General features: G+C 40.8%; 1 protein-coding gene across 1 annotated transcript in view; it reads right to left on the reverse strand.

Annotated features, from left to right (window-relative positions):
• The window catches only part of LOC102273687 (antigen WC1.1-like), a 54,245-nt gene that overhangs the window by 15,803 nt on the left and 17,655 nt on the right, over positions 1 to 20,787 (reverse strand). The window contains 6 exon segments of the mRNA XM_070366757.1: positions 2,526 to 2,840; positions 11,410 to 11,724; positions 14,095 to 14,409; positions 14,486 to 14,578; positions 19,556 to 19,864; positions 19,964 to 20,272. Of these exon segments, the coding sequence (XP_070222858.1) occupies positions 2,526 to 2,840; positions 11,410 to 11,724; positions 14,095 to 14,409; positions 14,486 to 14,578; positions 19,556 to 19,864; positions 19,964 to 20,272 (1,656 nt within the window).

Below are 20,787 nucleotides of genomic sequence, written 5' to 3' on the forward strand. Positions count from 1 at the left end.
ATAGTGCTGAAACACTTTTTGGCCCCCATTTTCCAGGTTTAGTCCATTTACAAAAGGGACATCAACCTGAGCCATAGGAGGGACCTCAGGGGCCAGGTTGTCAGGAAAGGATTCTCTTTGCACCTGTGCCTGACCCTGGGAGAGCCCCAATTTTCTGTATCTCAGCTTCTGCTTAGGGTCCTTTGTCCCAGAGGCAATCTCACTGTTATAGCTTTGGGGCTGGATTTTATCCAGGGAACCACGAGAGTAAGAGGGACCTGGTGGGTTTTCATCATCGTTCATGTAGATCACATCCTTATTTTTCTCCCTCTGACCAAGGTGGCCTCCTCTCTTCTCCTTGTAGCTGTGATGCATCTGCCTCCAGACGAACTCTCAGCCCTCTGACCTTCAGCCTGACCTGACCCTGGACCCTCTGGTTCTTCACCCATCACCCGGACTCCTTCTGGTTTGACTGGAACAGAGCATTGTGTGGCCTGAGGTGTAGGAAATACCCTTGTTGGGTGAGGTATGTGACCTCTCAGAGATCCACAAAGATCAAGTATTTTCCTGGAAGACCAAAGCTGCCTCAACCCTTGGGCTGCCCATTCCCCTCTGAAAGCCAGAGGGGATCATTGTGACCTTTCCATCAAGGTGCAGGAAAGGTCAAGGAGAGTGTGTCCCTAGAGGCCCAGAAATAGAACCTCTGATTGGGAAATGAAATGGAGAGAGAGGAAGGCTACAAGGGAGTCATATCTGAATCCTCTGCAGAGATCTGATATTTAATTAGGAGGATGTTATTTGAAGGTAATATTGAGAATCTATTTTCATGTGGTTTATTACAAATACAAGCACCTTTTTAGAGTCTGTTATATTCAGGAATTTTGGCCAATGTTGGGAATGTAAGTCACAATAAAACAATGCCCTTATCTTTTTAGAAGTACAGGAGAAAAACAAGTAGACCGTTTAAAGCTCTCCAAAATGTTTAAAAGACTTGGATAATCAAAGAAAGGGAAATTGCCCTTCTAAAGGGTCATTTATTTATATGAATCAACTGCAACAAAGGCAAAATGAAACTGTGGTCAGATATATCCTTGTCTGGTTTCTTGCTATACAGACATTCTGTGTCCTTAGGCACACATAGCATCCTCCACACCACACCTGGGCTCTCAGTGCTGCTCAGAGAACCCCACTGGTGACTTTGTCAGCTCCCATTGCCCTTCCATCCCTCCTAGCTATGATAACTCTCTTCCAGCTTCTTCAAAAATTATATTTGTCCCCTTACTTCTATTCCTATCAAATAAACTCACAAGTGTGATTCTCTTATATCACTGAAATCATCAGGTGTAAACTATATAATCTCTTACTGTAAAGCACAGAATCAATTATCATTATCTCTACCACTGATGTGTCAATGCACAGCTAAGTGTTCTTTCAAAGTTTTGGTTTATGCTGATGTCTTAAAAGAAAACATGGACAAAGAATTTTTTCTAATAACAATGGAAGGAGAAGCTATGACTCAGAGCATTTTATCAATAGTTCTCGGGTCCTACTAGCCAAATGGCTATAAATATTTACATTTAAATTTGCAAAGGAGACTTGAAATTTGGCATAAATCCCTAAATTGCTTTCTGATTTGTTTAATGATGTCCCCTGTGCCTCCACTCCTACTGACCTAGTGCAAAATAGCGTGTCATAGGGTAACTATGGAAACAACTCCACCCAGGGAGCTGCATCCTCATTCTTGTCCCTCCCTCCTATGGGTTCACTGTGCAAAGGGGCCTGTGTGTGGTGATTTGCAAGTATTTCACTCTTCCAAAAATTATATTAAAGAATACATTTGAATCAGTTCTAATGAGATGGATGAAACTGGAACTTATTATACAGAGTGAAGTAAGCCAGAAAGAAAAACTCCAATACAGTATACTAATGCATATATATGGAATTTAGAAAGATGGTAACAATAACCCTGTGTACGAGACAGCAAAAGAGACACGGATGTATAGATCAGTCTTATGGACTCTGTGGGAGAGGGAGAGGGTGGGGAGATTTGGGAGAATGGCATTGAAACATGTATAATATCATGTATGAAACGAGTCGCCAGTCCAGGTTCGATGCACAATACTGGATGCTTGGGGCTGGTGCACTGGGACGACCCAGAGGGAGGGTAGGGGAGGGAGGAGGGAGGAGGATTCAGGATGGGGAACACAGGTATACCTGTGGCGGATTCATTTCGATATTTGGCAAAACTAATACAATATTGTAAAGTTTAAAAATAAAATTAAATTTAAAAAAATTATGAAGATCAATTATAAATGTAAATAATAGATTAAACCCTGTCAGTTAAGATCATTGGAGAAGAAATATCAGAGACTGACAAGAGGAAAGTATTTGAAGCCCATTGCTCACAGATAAATGTGCCCGCAGGGAGAATGGGTAGATGTCTTATACCTCTGTAACTCAGTCATCTTCTATTGCCCAGGTGATCAGACACCAACTTCCTTGGAACTTTCTACTTTCTCAGCCCATGGACAATGCACTGACCGTACCTGAGCAGATGACCCCAGCATCCTCTGCATGTCCACAGTCGTGCTGCCCCCAGCCCCGGGAAGGGCACCTCCACACGTGGGACTCCTTTCCTCCGCAGTTCAGTTCATCCAGCCAGATGGGCCCTGATCCCTGACCTAATTCAGCAAATTGCAAGGCATTGAGGGCTTCTCCACAGCCCAGCTGCCTGCACACCACGCGGGCATCGTCCAGGTCCCAGCCGTCATCACAGATGGTGCCCCAGGAGCCCTGGTCAAGGATCTCCACTCTCCCGGCGCAGGGACCGCCTCCGTCCACCAGGCGGAGCTGTCTGCTGCCTGAGGAGAGAGAAATGAGACAATGGGCGGTTGACCGGGCTTTGGGGCCTGGGACCGGGTGGTGGGGATGAGAAGAGTCTTCGGGTCCTGAGTCTCCTCTGAGGCTGCAGAGCCTGCTGGTTGAGAAATGGGGTTTTTGCACTCCGGCAAGCATCTGGGTCAGGTTTCTTATAGCAGCAATGAGAATAATAAGGTCGAAAATGGGCAAAAATAGGAAATATTACTCTATTGAGTAGTGTGAGACATATGATGTTACCCAAGTCCTATCGATATTAACCTTCTGATTTGTAGAGTTCTGCATTGTTGTTTTTGAGTCACCAAGTCGTATCTAACTCTCTTGTGACTACATGGACAGTAGTCCAGCAGGCTTCTCTGTCCGTGGGATTTCCCAGGCAAGAATACTGGAGTGGGTTGCCATTTCCTTCTCCAGGGGATCTTCCCAACCCATCAAGCAACTGGGCATTCCTGCACTGGTAGATAGATTTTATCTATCTTTAACTTTCTCTTTAGATTTTATCTATCTTTAACTTTATCTTTACCTAAAGATAGATAGATAGATAGATATCTATCTTTAACACTAAGCCACCAGGGAAACCCAGCAAAGGTCTGTCTAGCCAAAGCTATGGATTTTCCTGTAGTCATGTATGGATGTGAGAGTTGGACTATAAAGAAAGCTGAGCACCAAGAATTGATGCTTTTGAGCTGTGGTGTTGGAGAAGACTCTTAAGAGTGCCTTGGACTGCAAGGAGATCCAATCAGTCCATCCTAAAGGATATTAGTCTTGATTATTCATTGGAAGGACTGATGCTGAAGCTGAAACTCAAATACTTTGGCCACCTGATGCGAAGAACTGAGTCGTTGAAAAGACCTTGATGCTGGGAAAGATTGAATGCAGGAGGAGAAGGGGATGACAGAGGAAGAGATGGTTGGATGGTATCACTGACTCAACGGACATGAGTTTGAGCAAGCTCGGGGAGTTAGTGATGGACAGGGAAGCCTGGCATGCTGCAGTCCATGGGGGTCATAAAGAGTCAGACACGACTGAGTGACTGAACTGACTGATAAATAAGAAAATTTTAAACATTCTAGAGAAAAATAAAAATGGTAGTGAAAGCTATCATAAAGTCTTCTAAAATAACTTTAAATATTTACTTGTTTATCACTCCCTGCATCTAATAACAAATATAAAAACAGACATACAGACATCTACAAATGTGAACACACACATACACACACCCCTACCTGAATTAAAGTTTTACTAGAGGAAGGACTTTCCATATCTTATTTACCCTGTTTTTCTACTATTAGGACAGTGCCTACATATTGTATGCACTCATTCAACAAGATTCAACAAGTATGTAGATGGAGAACCTTTTCTAAATACCTTGATAGTTGCTTAATAAATATTTATTGAATGAATGTATAGACAATAAAATTCAGTGAAACAGAAGGCCTTTAGCTTCATGCTAATCAGTGAAATATTAATAGTAAAGTAAATGTAAATTAAAAGTAATGGTTTGTGAAAATAAATAGTGCATATTAAAAATAAGTTTAATTTACCACACAGCATTGCTATTAGGTAGGCATTGTTGGGTTTCCCCAGTTTCTCAGTGGTTAGGAATCTGCTAGAAATGCAGGAGATGCAGGTTTGATGTCTGGGTCAGGAAGATCCCCTGGAGAAGGAAATGGCAACCCACTCCAGTATTCTTGCCTGGAAAATCCTATGGATAGAAGAGCCTGGCAGGCTACAGTCCATGGGGTGGGAAAGAGTTGAACACAACTTAGTGACTAAACAACAACACAAAATTAGTTTGTCTCTAAGTACAGAATTAATTTATATTCAAAATTTCACTTACATAATGTTAAAGGAAAATTATTAAATAGATTCTAAGCTACTCTTATCTATTATTCAGTATGAAACGTGGGCAACTGTACAAAACCAATAAAATACTTGGGGATAAATTTAACAAAGGAGGTAAAAATCTTGAATGGTGAAAGCTATAGGACACTGATGAATGATATTGAAGAAAACACAAATAAATGGAAAGATAATCTGTGATCATGGGTTGGAAGACCTTATATTGTTAAAATGCTCATGCTACACAAAGAAATCTACAGATTCACTGTAATCCTTAACAAAATCCAAGTGGAAATTTTCACACATATGGAATAAACAATCCTAAAGTTTCTATGGAACCACAAAAGACCCTGAATATCAAAATCAATCTTGAGAAAGAAGAACAATGCTGGAGGTGTCATGCATCCTGATTTCAAACTATATTACAAAGTTATACTAATCAAAACAGTATGGTATTTGTATAAAAATGGACACAGAGATCAACATAACAGAATAGACAGCCCAGAAATAAATCCAAATATATACAGTCAATTAGCTTTTGACAAAGGAGCCAAGAATCTACAATGGGGAAATGACAGTCTCTTCAATGAACGGTGTTATAAAAATTAGACTGCTACATGCAAAAGATGCAATGGCATCACTGTCCATACACCATTCACAAAACTCAACTCAAAATGGATTAAAGACTTAATCATAAGTACTGAAGTCATAAAAATCCTAGAAGAAAAAGTAAGGGAAAAATGTCCTTGACCTCAGTCTTTGTGATGATATTTTGGATTTGATGCCAAAAACAAAGGCAAGAAGACCAAAATAGCCAAGTGAAACTACATAAAACTTAAAAACTTCTTCACAACAAAGGAAATGATATGAAGAATGAAGAGACTATCTGTGGAATTAGAGAAGATATTAGTAAATTATATGTACTTGAAAAAGGTTAATATCCAAACTATTAATATTTAAAGAATGCACACAACTCAATAGCAGAAAAACAAAAACAAAAACAGTCTGATTTCAAAATGGACAGAGGACCTGAATAGACATGTTTTTCACAGAAAACATCCATTTGGCCAATAGGTACATGAAAAGGTGCACAATATTACTAGTCACCAGGTCAATGTAAATCAAAACCACAATAAGATCACCTCACAGAATTGCTTTTATCAAAAAGACAAGAAGTAACCAGAGTTGGTGATAATGTGAAGAGAAGAAAAAGTTTATACACAGTTGCAGGGAATGTAAGTTGAGCATCCCCTATGGAAAAGTTTTGAGGTTTCCAAAAAATTAAAAACAGAACTGCTGTATGATTTAGAAATTTTCCTTTTGAGTATTTATCTGAAGGAAATGAAAACACTAACTTGAAAATATATGTGCAACCCAATGTTCACTGCAGAATTATTTACAATAATCAGATAATGTAAGCCTTCATTGACGGATGAATGGATAAAGAAATAGTTTATATATATATATTGGAGAAGGTGATGGCACCCCACTCCAGCACTCTTGCCTGGAAAATCCCATGGATGGAGGAATCCGGTAGGCTGTAGTCCATGGGGTCGCTAAGAGTCGGACACGACTGAGCGACTTCACTTTCACTTTTCACTTTCATGCATTGGAGAAGGAAATGGCAACCCACTCCAGTGTTCTTGCCTGGACAATCCCAGGAACGGTGGAGCCTGATGGGCTGCTGTCTTTGGGGTCGCACAGAGTTGGACACGACTGAAGCGACTTAGCAGCAGCATATAATGTTTATACATAATATATATTTATATGTAAATATATATTATATTATATATAAGATATAATATATATTATATATAAATAATATATAAAATTATATATAATGTTTATATTTATATATATAATCTTTATATATACATACAGTCACCAAAAATAGAAATTCCCATCATTTGCAACACATGAATGTACCTTGAAGGCATTATGCTAAGTGAGCTAAACCAGATGGTTAAAGAAAAATATCATATGATCTCATTTATATGTGGAATCTTAAAATAGATTTTTTTTTAAAGCTTTCAGAGATGCAAAGAGCAATTCGGTGGTTGCCAGAGGTGGGTTGGGGTTGATGTGGGCAAAATGGATGAAGGTAGTCAAAAGGTGTAAACTTCCAGCACTAAAATTAATGTCATGAGGATGTAGTGTACAGTATGGGGAGTACAGTTAATGTGGGTGTGGGTGTGTGTGCTCAGTCCTGTCCGTCTGTTTGTGACTCTATGGACTGTAGCCTGAGAGGCTTCTCTATCCATGGGATTTCCCAGGCAAGAATACTGGAGTACGGTTGCCATTTCCCCCTCCAGGGGATCTTCACAACCCAGGGAGGGAACCCACATCTCTTATGTCTCCTGCATTGGCAATGGGGATTCTTTATCACTTATTTAACTTATATGCAGAGCACATCATGAGAAACGCTGGGCTGGAGAAAGCACAAGCTGGAATCAAGATTGCCAGGAGAAATATCAATAACTTCAGATATGCAGATGACACCACCCTTATGGCAGAAAGTGAAGAGGAACTCAAAAGCCTCTTGATGAAAGTGAAACAAGAGAGTGAAAAAGTTGGCTTAAAGCTCAACATTCAGAAAACTAAGATCATGGCATCTGGTCCCATCACTTCATGGGAAATAGATAGGGAAACAGTGGAAACAGTGGCTGACTTTATTTTTCTGTGCTCCAAAATCACTGCAGATGGTGACTGCAGCCATGAACTTAAAAGACACCTAGACAGCATATTCAAAAGCAGAGACATTACTTTCCCAACAAAGGTCTGTCTAGTCAAGGTTATGGTTTTTCCAGTGGTCATGTATGGATATGAGAGTTGGACTGTGAAGAAAGCTGAGCACCAAAGAACTGATGCTTTTGAACTGTGGTGTTGGAGAAGACTCCTGAGAGTCCCTTGGGCTGCAACGAGATCCAACCAGTCCATCCTAAAGGAGATCAGTCCTGGGTGTTCATTGGAAGGACTGATGCTAAAGCTGAAACTCCAATATTTTGGTCACCTCATATGAAGAACTGACTCATTTGAAAAGACCCTGATTCTGGGAAAGATTGAAGGCAGGAGGAGAAGGGGACAACAGAGGATGACATCGTTGGATGGCATCACCGACTCGATGGACATAGGTTTGGGTGGACTCCAGGAGTTGGTGATGGAAAGGGAGGCTTGGAGTGCTGTGGTTCATGGGGTTGCAAAGAGTCGGACACGACTGAGTGACTGAAATGAACTTAACTGAACTGAACAAATACATAAGCATTATGTTGTACACCTGAAACTAATGCTAATATTGTAATGTGAATTACATGTCAACTACAAATTTTAAAAAGTAGTGTTGGAACATGTGGATTAAATCAGCTTCATCTTAACTTCTGAGTTAAATTCACCCATTCCCTTCCATTTTAGTTCACTGATTCTTAAAACATTTATGTTCACTCTTGCCATGTCCTGTTTGACCACTTACAATTTGCCTTGATTCATGGACCTAACATTCCAGGTTCTTATGCAATATTGCTCTTTACAGCAATGGACTTTACTTCCATCACCCATCACATCCACAACTGGGTGTTGTTTTTGCTTTGTCTCTGTCTCGTCATTCTTTCTGAAGTTATATCTCCACACTTCTCCAGTAGTGTATTGGGTACCTAACAACCTGGGGAGATCATCTTTCAGTGTCATACCTTTTTGCCTTTTCATACTGTTCATGGGGTTCTCAAGGCATGAATACTGAAGTGGTTTGCCATTCCTTTCTCCAGTGGACCACATTTTATCAGAACTCTCCGCCATGACCTGTCTGTCTTGGATGGCCCTACACGGCATGGCTCATAGTTTCATTGAGCTAGGCAAGGCTGTGGTCCATATGATCAGTTTGGTTAGTTTTCTGTGACTGTAGTTTTCATTCTCTCTGCCCTCTGATGGATAGGGTTAAGAGGCTAATGGAAGCTTCCTGATGAGACAGACTGACTGAGGGGGAAACTGGGTCTTGTTCTGATGGGCAGGGGCATATTCAGTAAATTTTTCATCCAATTTTCTGTTGATGGGTGGGGTTGTTTCCTCCCTGATGCTTGACCTGAGGCCAAACTATGGTGGAGGTAATGAAGATAATGGTGATTTCCTTCAAAAGGTCCCCTTCACTGACTGCTGCACTCGGTGCCTCTGAATATGAAGCAAGCCACCGCCAACATACACCTCTGTCAGAGGCTCCTGGACACTCATGGGCATATCTGAGTCAGTCTCCTGTGGGGTCACTGCTCCTTTCTCCTGGGTCCTGGGGCACACGGGTTTTGTTTCTGCCCTCCCAGAGTCTGTTTCCCAAGTCCTTTGTGATTTCTGTTGGTTCTATGGTAGAGTTAATGGCGACCTCCTCCAAAAGGGCTTATGCTATACCCAGGTCTGCTGCACCCAGAGCCTCTGTGGCAGGCCACTGTTGACCCACACCTCCACAGGAGACACTCAGACATAGTTCTGGCTCAGTCTCTGTAGGGAAAACCACTAGATCATTCAGGTATGACCTAAGTCAAATCTCTTATCATTATACAGTGGAAGTGACAAATAGATTCAAGGGATTAGACCTGACAGACAGAGTGCCTGAAGAACTATGGATGGAGGTTTGTGACATTCTACAGGAGGCAGTGATCAAGACAGTCCTCAAGAAAAAGAAATGCAAAAAGGCAAAATGGTTGTCTGAGGAGGCCTTACAAATAGCTGAGAAAAGAAGAGAAGCTAAAGGCAAAGGAGAAAAGGAAAGATATACCCATTTGAATGCAGGGTTCCAAAGAGTAGCAAGGAGAGATCAGAAAGCCTTTATCAGCAATCAATGCAAAAAAAAAAAAAAAAAGATGAAAACAAAGAATGGGAAAGACTAGAGATCTCTTCAAGAAAATTAGAGACACTAAGGGAACGTTTCATGCAAAGATGAGCACAATAAAGGACAGAAATGGCATGGACCTAACAGAAGCAGAAGATATTAAGAAGAGGTGGCAAGAATACACAGAAGAACTATAAGAAAAAGATCTTGATGACCCAGAAAACCACAATGGTGTGATCACTGACCTAGAGCCAGACATCCTGGAATGTGAAGTCAAGTCGGCCTTAGAAAGCATCACTACAAACAAAGCTAGTGGAGGTGATGAAATTCCAGTTGAGCTATTTCAAATTCTAAAATATGATGCTGTGAAAGTGCTGCACTCAATATGCCAGTGAATTTGGAAAACTCAGCAGTGGCCATAGGACTGGAAAAGGTCAGTTTTCATTCCAATCCCAAAGAAAGGCAATGCCAAAGAATGTTCAAACTAGAGCACAATTGGACTCATCTCACAAGTTAGCAAAGTAATACTCAAAATCCTCCAAGCTAGGCTTCAGCAATATGTGAACCGTGAACTTCCAGATGTTCAAGCTGTATTTAGAGAAGGCAGAGGAACCAGAGATCACATTGCCAACATCTGCTGGATCATTGAAAAAGCAAGAGAGTTCCAGAAAAATGGCTATTTTCGCTTTACTGACTATGCCAAAGCCTTGACTGTGTGGATCACAACAAACTGTGGAAAATTTTGAAAGACTTGGGAATACCAGACCACCTGATGTGCCTCTTGAGAAATCTGTAATGCAGGTCAAGAAGCAACAGTTAGAACTGGACATGGGACAACAGACAGATTCCAAATTGGGAAAGGAGTACACCAAGGCTGTATATTGTCACCCTGCTTATTTAACTTATTGCAGAGTACATCATCATGTGAAATGCCAGGTTGGATGAAGCACAAGCTGGAATCAAGATTGCCAGGAAAAATATCAGTAACCTCAGATACACAGATGACACCACCCTTATTGCAGAAAGCAAAGAAGAACTAAAGAGCCTTTTGATGGAAGTGAAAGAAGAGAGTGATAAAACTCTCTTAAAACTCAACATTTGAGTTTGAGTTTGGCTTAAAACTCAACATTCAGAAAACTAAGATCATGGCATCCAGTCCCATCACTTCATGGCAAATAGATGATAGACTTTATTTGGGGGGCCTCTAAAATCACTGCAGATAGTGGTTTCAGTCATGAAATTGAAAGAAACTTGCTCCTTGGAAGAAAATCTGTGACCAACTAGACAGCATATTAAAAAGCAGAGACATTACTTTACCAAAAAAGGTTCATCTACTCAAAGCTATGGTTTTCCCATTAGTCCAGTATGAATGTGAGAGATGGACTATAAAGAAAGCTGAGCACCAAAGAATTGATGCTTTTGAACTGTTGCATTTGAGAAGACTCTTGAGAGTCCCTTAAACTGCAAGGAGATAAATCCAGTCAATTCTAAAGGAAATCAGTCCTGAATACTCACTGGAAGGACTGATGCTGAAGCAGAAACTCCAATACTTTGGCCACCTTTTGGGAAGAATGGACTCATTGGAAAAGACACTGATGCTGGGAAAGATTGAAGGCAAGAGGAGAAGGGGATGGCAGTGGATGAGATGGTTGGATGGCATCACCAATGCGATGGACATGATTTTAAGTAGGCTCCTGGAGTTGGTGTTGGACAGGGGAGCTTGGCATGCTGCAGTCCATGGGATTGCAAGGAGTTGGTCACAGCTGAGCGACTGAACTGAGCTGGTCTTAACTTCATTTTGTGGACCAATGTTAAATTCATTAGTTAATTATGAAAATATAAAGTATCATTATTAACATTCTACAGGTTTAAGACAGACACAGAAACAGACAGTAATTCACCTGCACATGAGATGTAGGCTTCCTCCTTAGGAGAGCATGAACTGCAATTCCAAGGGTCAGAAGGACACTGCCAGAGAGAGGTATCAGTGTTCTGACACCGGATTCCATCTACCCACCGGGGTCTAGAACCTTCTCTAAGAGCAACAGAAGAGTTGAGACTTCCACTGTCCCCACAGCCAAGCTGACTGCAGATGATGGACACAGTGATATCTTTCATGGAGCTTCGGCAGACACTGCCCCAGGTCCCGTTGTAGAAAACTTCCAGCCACCCAGCACACTGCTTATCCTCACTCACAATTCTGAGGGCCAGGAACTCTAAGATTGAAAGGGAGAAATCAGGACTGGTGAGAACTTCACTCAGTGCTCTGGGTTTTCCTCTCTCCTAGAAATAGTGCCCATTCATCCCTCAACTAGCTGAAGAGATACCCATTAGGTAATATGAGTGAAAGTTGTCTCCCTTTTACCTGACTTTGTCCATTTGTGTCTATCTTTTTAAACGTTTCTACCACCATGATGTAGTGAATATGAGCAGAGAGGAAGAGCAACCTGGGCACCTTCAGGGAGGAGAGCTGAATTCTTTTTCCTGACCAAACCTCTAAGAGAATGTGAAAGGGATGTGATATGGATATTGGGACAGTGGCAGGATAATGAACACACAGAAGTCTCATCCAAGTCCCTGGAACCATGAATATGTTACCTAGCCTGGCAAAAGGGATTTCACAGATATGATTAAGGTAAGAATCATGGGATGGTGAAATTAAGTTGAACTATTGTGGATTAACTATGTGAACTCAGTCTAATCACATTCTTATTTGGTTGGCCAGAAAGTTTCTTCGGGTTTTAAGTCAAAATAAAAGACATTTTTCATGTTCACTCAGAACTTTATTGAACAGCATATTCATCATTTTGTTCTACTACCTTGTGCCATTTTCAGGCAACTTCATAATTCCCTCTTCCCAAAACTTTTATCTTTCTAAGCAAAGAACTAATCCAAGTGCATTTTATAGTCTTACAGTGAATTTAAATTTTTTCCATTAAGAGAATTTTTTAAAAATCTAAATAAATGGAAATCCAAAACTGCAATGTCTGGTAAACACAGCTGATGAATCAGAACTAGCCAAACTATGGCAGTTTTTGCCTAGCTTGCAAAGAAATATGTGGTATTGCATTATCCTGATGGAAGATTATGCATTTTCTTTGGATTAATTCTGAATGCTTTTCATCAAGTGCTATTTTCAGTTGGTCTAATGGGGAACAGTACTTGTTGGAATTATCATTCAATTTTCTGGAAGGTACTCCCTTAAAAGAGGACTCCCTTCCAATACCACCACATATACAACATCACCTTCTTTGGAAGAAGACTGGCCATTGGTGTGGTTGGTGGTGGTTCATTTCACATGCCCCACAATCTCTTCCATTCCACATTATTGTGAAATATCCACTTTTCATCACCCATCACAATTTGTTTCAAAAGCAAAATGTTTTCTTTATGTTTAAGTAGAGAATCTCATGTAGAAATACTACCGTGAAGGTTTTTTTCACTTATGTGAAACTCAAACATCAAAGCAATTAATTTAACCGAACTGGTACAAATGACTTTCAATGCTTGCTTTGGATATTTTGAGTATGTTGCCTATCTCCTGCATTGTATAACATTGTCTTCAAATAATATCTCAGTTTGACTGTGATCAACTTCATCTTGTCTACCCTACTCTGCAGTACTGTCCAGTGAGAAATCTCCAACACAAAACTTCATAAACCACTTTTGATGAGTTTTTTCACTCACCGTACTTCCATACACTCCACAAATTTGTTTTGCATTTCGGTTGTGTTTCTAACTTTTCTTGAAATAATAAAGAATGATAGGAAGAAAATGTTGCTTTTTTATTCCATTTTCAATGTTAAAGTGGCTACATAAAAATTCACTAATTTTGATCGTTCAAAAAATATGTATGTGTGCTGATATGATAGCTGCCAAAATACAATCTAACATAATTGTTTCAAATGAAGTGAAAGACAGCTAAGTATTACTAGACCATCTTACAGAAAACATGAAGGAAACTTTTGGCCAAACCAATAGAAGCACTCTTTCTTGGCTCTGACTAGAGAGAGATGTGACTCTGGATAATGATTAAAGATGTGCAGCATTGCTGGTTTGATGATGGATGAAGGGGGTCTATGAGCCAAGGAATTAAGGTGGTTTGAAAAGAAACTTGATATAAGAAATGGGATTCTTCACCAAAGCCTCCGAAGTGATGTGTCCCTGCTGAAACCTTGATTCCAACCCAGGGAGATACTGCTGAACATCGAACCTAGAGAACTTTAAGGAAATAAATAGATGTTGTTTTAAACCACTATGTGGCAATTTGTTACAGAAGCAAACAGGAACTAGCACCATGGACTTAAGATTTTCGTCCCATATGTAAGGCAAGGTAAGCCCAACTTTCAACTGGAGTTGTAAGAACTGGCTCTGTCAGGAAACACTGCTGAGAAGAAAGGACTAGAACATCAGCTGCTGCAGGAGGAAATGAAAGCACCTCGTCTTCACATCTGCTGGAAAGACAGGCTCCATGGGAGGAAGCTTCCTTCTGTAGTCCTTCCAGCACCTTTTCCTCAGGGTTCAGACCACCCCTTCTCCAGGGCTATCACCCCTCCCCTAGACTGTGGACAGTGTGCAGCACAGACCTGAGCAGATGACCCCCGCATCCTGCTTGTGTCTGCAGTTGTGCCGCCCCCAACCCTGGGAAGGGCACCTCCACACATGAGACTCATTTCCTGTACAGTTCAGGTCGCCCAGCCAGATGGGTCCTGATCCTGCCCCAAAGTGAGCAGACCCTGTGGCATTGAGGGCTTCTCCACAGCCCAGCTGCCTGCACACCACGCGGGCATCGTCTAGGTCCCAGCCATCATCACAGATGGTGCCCCAGGAGCCCTGGTCAAGGATCTCCACTCTCCCGGCGCAGGGACCGCCTCCTTCCACCAGGCGGAGCTGTCTGCTGTCTGAGAAGAGAGAAAAGGAACAATTGGGCGTTGACCTGGGGGATGAGAATGGTCTTCTGTCTTGTGGGACCCTTACCTGAGCAGTAGGGGGCGCTCTCATCTGAGGCTGCAGAGCCTGCTGGTTCCGAGCGGGAGTCGTTGCACTGGGGCAGCACCTGGGTCTGGTTTCCTGCACAAACAGCAATGATCAGAGGGTTTGTGGGTTGAAGAACAATAAATTGAATTAAGTTAAATAATGACCTAGTGATGAAGTCTAAGATAAACAATGTTAACATAACAGTAAGGTTATCATAATCTTAGGATTCACCTTCTCTAGGGAGAGTTCTGTGGAGAAGACAATGGCAATCCACTCCAGTACTCTTGCCTGGAGAACCCCAGGGATGGGGGAGCCTTGTGGGCTGCCATCCATGGGGTCGCACAGAGTCGGACACGACTGAAGCAACTTAGCAGCAGCAACAGCAGGGAGAGTTCTTCTGACAGTGCCACAATTGTTTTCAGTTAACCATTGCACTAAGAGTGAGTTAAGTAAGCTGTTTTGTTTCTAAATCTATGCGTAAATGGGAAAAGCAGAATAAAATCTTTTCCAAAGGTATTCTACCACTTTTTAATCTACAATGTCTGTTATTAAAAACAATACACTTATCTTTGACAAAGGAGGCAAGAATATACAATGGATTAAAGGCAATCTCTTTAACAAGTGGTGCTGGGAAATCTGGTCAACCACTTGTAAAAGAATGAAACTAGAACACTTTCTAACACCATACACAAAAATAAACTCAAAATGGATTAAAAATCTAAACTTAAGACCAGAAACTATAAAACTCCTAGAGGAGAACATAGGCAAAACACTCTCTGACATACATCACAGCAGGATCCTCTATGATCCACCTCCAGGAATATTGGAAATAAAAGCAAAAATAAACAAATGGGACCTAATTAACCTTAAAAGCTTCTGCACATCAAAGGAAACTATTAGCAAGGTGAAAAGACAGCCTTCAGAATGGGAGAAAATAATAGCAAATGAAGCAACTGACAAACAACTAATCTCAAAAATATACAAGCAACTCCTACAGCTCAACTCCAGAAAAATAAATGGCCCAATCAAAAAATGGGCCAAAGAACTAAACAGACATTTCTCCAAAGAAGACATACAGATGGCTAACAAACACATGAAAAGATGCTCAACATCACTCATTATCAGAGAAATGCAAATCAAAACCACAATGAGGTACCATTTCACGCCAGTCAGGATGGCTGCGATCCAAAAGTCTACAAATAATAAATGCTGGAGGGGTGGAGAAAAAGGAACCCTCTTACACTGTTGGTGGGAATGCAAACTAGTACAGCCACTATGGAGAACAGTGTGGAGATTCCTTAAAAACCTGGAAATAGAACTGCCTTATGATCCAGCAATCCCACTGCTGGGCATACACACTGAGGAAACCAGAAGGGAAAGAGACACGTGTACCCCAATGTTCATCACAGCACTGTTTATAATAGCCAGGACATGGAAGCAACCTAGATGTCCATCAGCAGATGACTGGATAAGAAAGCTGTGGTACATATACACAATGGAGTATTACTCAGCCATTAAAAAGAATACATTTGAATCAGTTCTAATGAGGTGGATGAAACTGGAGCCTATTATACAGAGTGAAGTAAGCCAGAAGGAAAAACACCAATACAGTATACTAACGCATATATATGGAATTTAGAAAGATGGTAACAATAACCCTGTGTATGAGACAGCAAAAGAGACACTGATGTATAGAACAGTCTTATGGACTCTATGGGAGAGGGAGAGGGTGGGAAGATTTGGGAGAATGGCATTGAAACATGTAAAATATCATGTATGAAACCAGATGCCAGTCCAGGTTCGATGCACGATACTGGATGCTTGGGGCTAGTGCACTGGGACGACCCAGAGGAATGGTATGGGGAGGGAGGAGGGAGGAGGGTTCAGCATGGGGAACACATGTATACCTGCGGTGGATTCATTTTGATATTTGGCAAAACTAATACAATTACATAAAGTTTAAAAATAAAATAAAATTTTTAAAAAATTTCAAAAAATAAAAACAATACACATAGAGATCTCATGGAAAACCAGGAAGAAAAAGACATTAGAAAGAATTTCCCAAGTTATTCAGTTGCTAGAGTTATCTGATGGAGAATTTAACTCAGCACTATTGAAGGCCTCATAGAATTAATTGACAAAAGAAATTGACAAAATAACAACAGATAAAAATTATAGAGCTGAAAAACTTAACAGCCGATATTAAGTAAAGGATGAGCATTTCAGCACATTAGCTCGGCATAAGGTAGAAACAGTAAATAGAAGATCAGAGGACAAATGGTCTTCTATTCAGAGATGCAGGTCACATAATAAGTGTCCTGGTTGCTATAGTTGTTGTTTAGTCAAACAATCATGTCTGATTTTTTTGGCGATCATATGGACTGTAGCCCACCAGGTTCCTCTGTTCATGGGATTTCTCAGGCAATAATATTGGAGTGGGTTTCCATTTTTTTCTCCAGGGGATTGTCAAGTCCCCCAGGTGGAACTCAGGTTTCCTGACTTGGCAGGTGGGTTCTTTACCACTGAGCCACCAGGGAAGCGTGTCCTGGTTATATTGCTGTATAATAAATTTGCCCATAAAGCTTAGCCACTTAAACAAAAAAATATATACCTCATTTTGCTTAAGACTTCCTGGGTAAATAATTTCCGAAAGATCCTACTTGGCAGTTCTGTCTTAGAGTCTTTCAGTGGTTGCACTTAGATATCATCTGGGGCTGAAGCAGTCTGATGACTTGACTGAAGTGTGGTTACATAAGGAAATCCCTTGAAGCATTTTAGAGGTAAAGAGACATCATGTCTGCAATCTAATTCAGAAGGATTTTACATATTCATAGAGAAATGTGGTGGGAGAGGGACAAAGAAGGAAAGACTGAAACAGAGATAGAGAGAAATGTCAACTGGGGGGAGAGATTAAAGCAGAATACTAACATTGGGAAATCGAGCTAAAGGTATTCTGGATTTTTATATTATTCTTACAGCTTTTAGTCTCAAATTACATCAAAATTAAAAAAAGGAAAGGTAAAAACAAGTCAGAGATAAATCATTCCTAGGACACTTCCACTAAAAGAAATGCTTATGACATCAAAAACATAAATGTCTAGGAGAAAAATCTAGCAGAAGATGAGCAAAACCTCTGAGAGAAATTGGAGACCTAACTGAATGGAGGGATAAACATATATAATGTCAATAAATCGGAAAACTCAACATTGTCAGTCAATCACCTCCAATTTCTGTGAAGATTAACTCTTCTCAAACAAAATATGTTTATGCTCTCTCTCTCTTTTTTTTTTTTTTTTTTTTTGGTGAAAAATGACAAGCTGGGGGATTTTTCTCCTGGTCCAATGGTTGAGAATCAGCCATGCAATGCAGAGGACTCAGGTTCGATCCCTGATGTGAGAACTAAGATCCCACATGCCACAGAGCATCTGAGCTGGAACCTCACAACTAGGCACTCCATGTGTCATAACAGAAGATCCCACAAGACATAATGAAGATCCATATGCTGCAACTAACACCCAACACAGTAAATATGTAATATTTTTAAGAAAATGAAAAGCTGATTCCAAAATTGAAATAAAGTACAAAAGAACAAGAATGACCAACACAGTTGACCAAAAAAAACAACAAAGGTAGAAGAGTTAATAATATAAACTCTTTACATTAAAATTATCCAGACTTCAATTCAGTTCAGTCACTCAGTCGTGTCCAACTCTTTGCAACCCCATGAATTGCAGCACGCCTGGCCTCCCTGTCCATCACCAACTCCCGGAGTTCACTCAAACTCACGTCCATTGAGTCAGTGATGCCATCCAGCCATCTCATCCTCTGTCGCCCCCTTCTCCTCCTACCCCCAATCCCTCCCAGCATCAGAGTCTTTTCCAATGAGTCAACTCTTCGCATGAGGTGGCCAAAATACTGAGGTTTCAGCTTTAGCATCATTCCTTCCAAAGAACACCCAGGACGGACATTATAATAATTAAGAAAATGCAGTATTGGTGCAAGGATAGACAATGAAACAATGGAATAAAATAGAGAGTCTTAAAAAACACTCAGACATATGCTTTTCTTCTTATGACAAAGGTGGCGCTGCAGTGGGGAAAAGAGTCTTTTCAGAAAAAGATTCTGAGTCAATTGGATGTCATATGAAACTTGATCTTATCTTACACAGATATCAATTGCAAAAGGGATGCACAATTCTATGCAAGAGAAAAATTATTAAACTTCTATGAGATACTCTTTGAGAATGCTTTTATGGTCTTGGAGTAGACAAAGTTCTTTTTAAAGGATATAAGAAGTGTTAAAAGTAAAGAAAGAAGTTGGTAAGTTATAATTTCTTAAGATTAAGAACTTGGCTCACCAAAAGACACCATACCATTAAAAAAATGAAAATGAAAGACCAAAGGTTAAACACACTAGATAAATAACATCTTTGTACCCAGAGTCATTGTCATGGTAAGTTGTAGCATCATATTTGCATTAGTCAAGAATAGGAAACAACTCAAATCTCTACTATCTATTGTGGAATGGATCAACTCATGGTCATGTGATCATTCAAAGATCTACTCTACAGAAATAAAAATGAATAAAATGCTTCTTTAAGCAACATGATGAGTGAATCTCAAATATAATGGTGACTCAAAGTTATACACAAAAGAAAATATACTGCATAATTTTATATACAGTTCAAACGATGAAACACTCTATGGTAGAAGAAGTTAGGTGAGCAGTCTTAACTGGAGAAGAGGGAGACACAGTTATGGGGAGACAACAGTGACTGTGGTGCTGGGAATGTTCTCTTTGCTGATCTGAGTACATGACTGAAGTCCACACTTAATGCTTATACATTGTTTTCAATGATTATATTTAAATGATACAAATAATATTGTTGCTTAAAAATACATATTTCCCTTTCTACTTCTTGCCCTGACTTGGAAAATGAATGAACAATGAGAGAACCACATTTCACCATGAAATATCTGACTTTTGATGCCAGTTTCCTGTCACTCTGCTCTACAGGACATTTCACTCCAGGAGCATCCTGAGTACCAGTAGCCCTTCACCCTCTCTTACCTGAGCAGATCACAGAGGCCGTGTTGCCATAAGAACAGTCAAAACCACCCAGGGCAGTCACAGGGCAACTCCACAGGAAGGACTCAGCCCCTGAGCAGTGAAATCGGGCTGTTGAGATCTGATCACCTCCTTCCATAAAGTGTGGTCCTCTGGGGGTGGAGATGGCGACTCCACAGCCGAGCTGACGACAGACAACATTGGCATTGGCCAGACTCCAGTGGGAGGCACAGAGTGCTCTCCATCGCCCAGAAATATTCATCTCCACTTGCCCCTCACACTGAGAGGAGCCATTTTTCATGAGTCGGACTTCTGTGTACATTGGTAGAAGAAGACAGGGTTTCAACAAAGTCTGATTTTCTCACCTGAACAAGGTAAGCAGAGAGGTTATAAACCTGATCTACATCTCACCTGAACAGACAACCTGGGCAACTCCACTGTGGTGACAAGTGCCTCCTGGACAGGGCACTCTGGGGCAGGACCAGAGCTCAGGCTCCTCCCCTTTACACCTGAACTCTTCAGCCCAGACCTGGCCACCTGACTCTCCGAAGGGCACGTGTCCCAGGACAGACACAACCTTGCCACATCCCAGCTCTGCACAGATGACCTGGGCAGTGGGGAATGTAAAGTTTCTATCAGACACTGGGGTCCAGTATTCTCCAGAATGAACTTCTACTTGCCCTGAGCAGGGTCCATCTCCTTCAGCTAGACGCATAAATCCTAAGAGAAACAAACAATGAAACCCAGTGAGTGTTCTTGATCCTGACGTGACAAATGGAAACAACACATCACAGGCAATGATGTGAATGCTTTTCTTTTCCAGGAGTGGACATGGAGAGAGAATTTGATAGTTGGTGTCAGAATTGCCTTTTCATGAGCAAGAATCTGAAGAGAAATTCAGAAGAATTTGCAGGATCAGTTTGGGATGACTGTATCCCAACAATGGATACTCTGAGATTGTTCAGAAATATGAATTCCTTATCTACAGGCCTGGAAACTACAGAGCCCAACACATATCATCAGAAATGACTGAATACCAGGAACATATAATTTATCATTGATTGGAGAAGTGAATTTGACCTTTAGGAGCCCAGGACTACAGAGCTCAAGGAAATTGCATAATGTTTTGGTGCTCAAACATGAATGCAGAGATATGAAAAACAGAACCACCCCAGAGAGACATGGACTATATCAGTGTAGAGATCTGTCATCCAGACAAAGTTAGAAAACTTTCC

This window comes from Bos mutus, unplaced genomic scaffold, assembly GCF_027580195.1.
Source record: "Bos mutus isolate GX-2022 unplaced genomic scaffold, NWIPB_WYAK_1.1 CTG202, whole genome shotgun sequence".
NCBI classification, from domain to species: Eukaryota; Metazoa; Chordata; class Mammalia; order Artiodactyla; family Bovidae; genus Bos; species Bos mutus.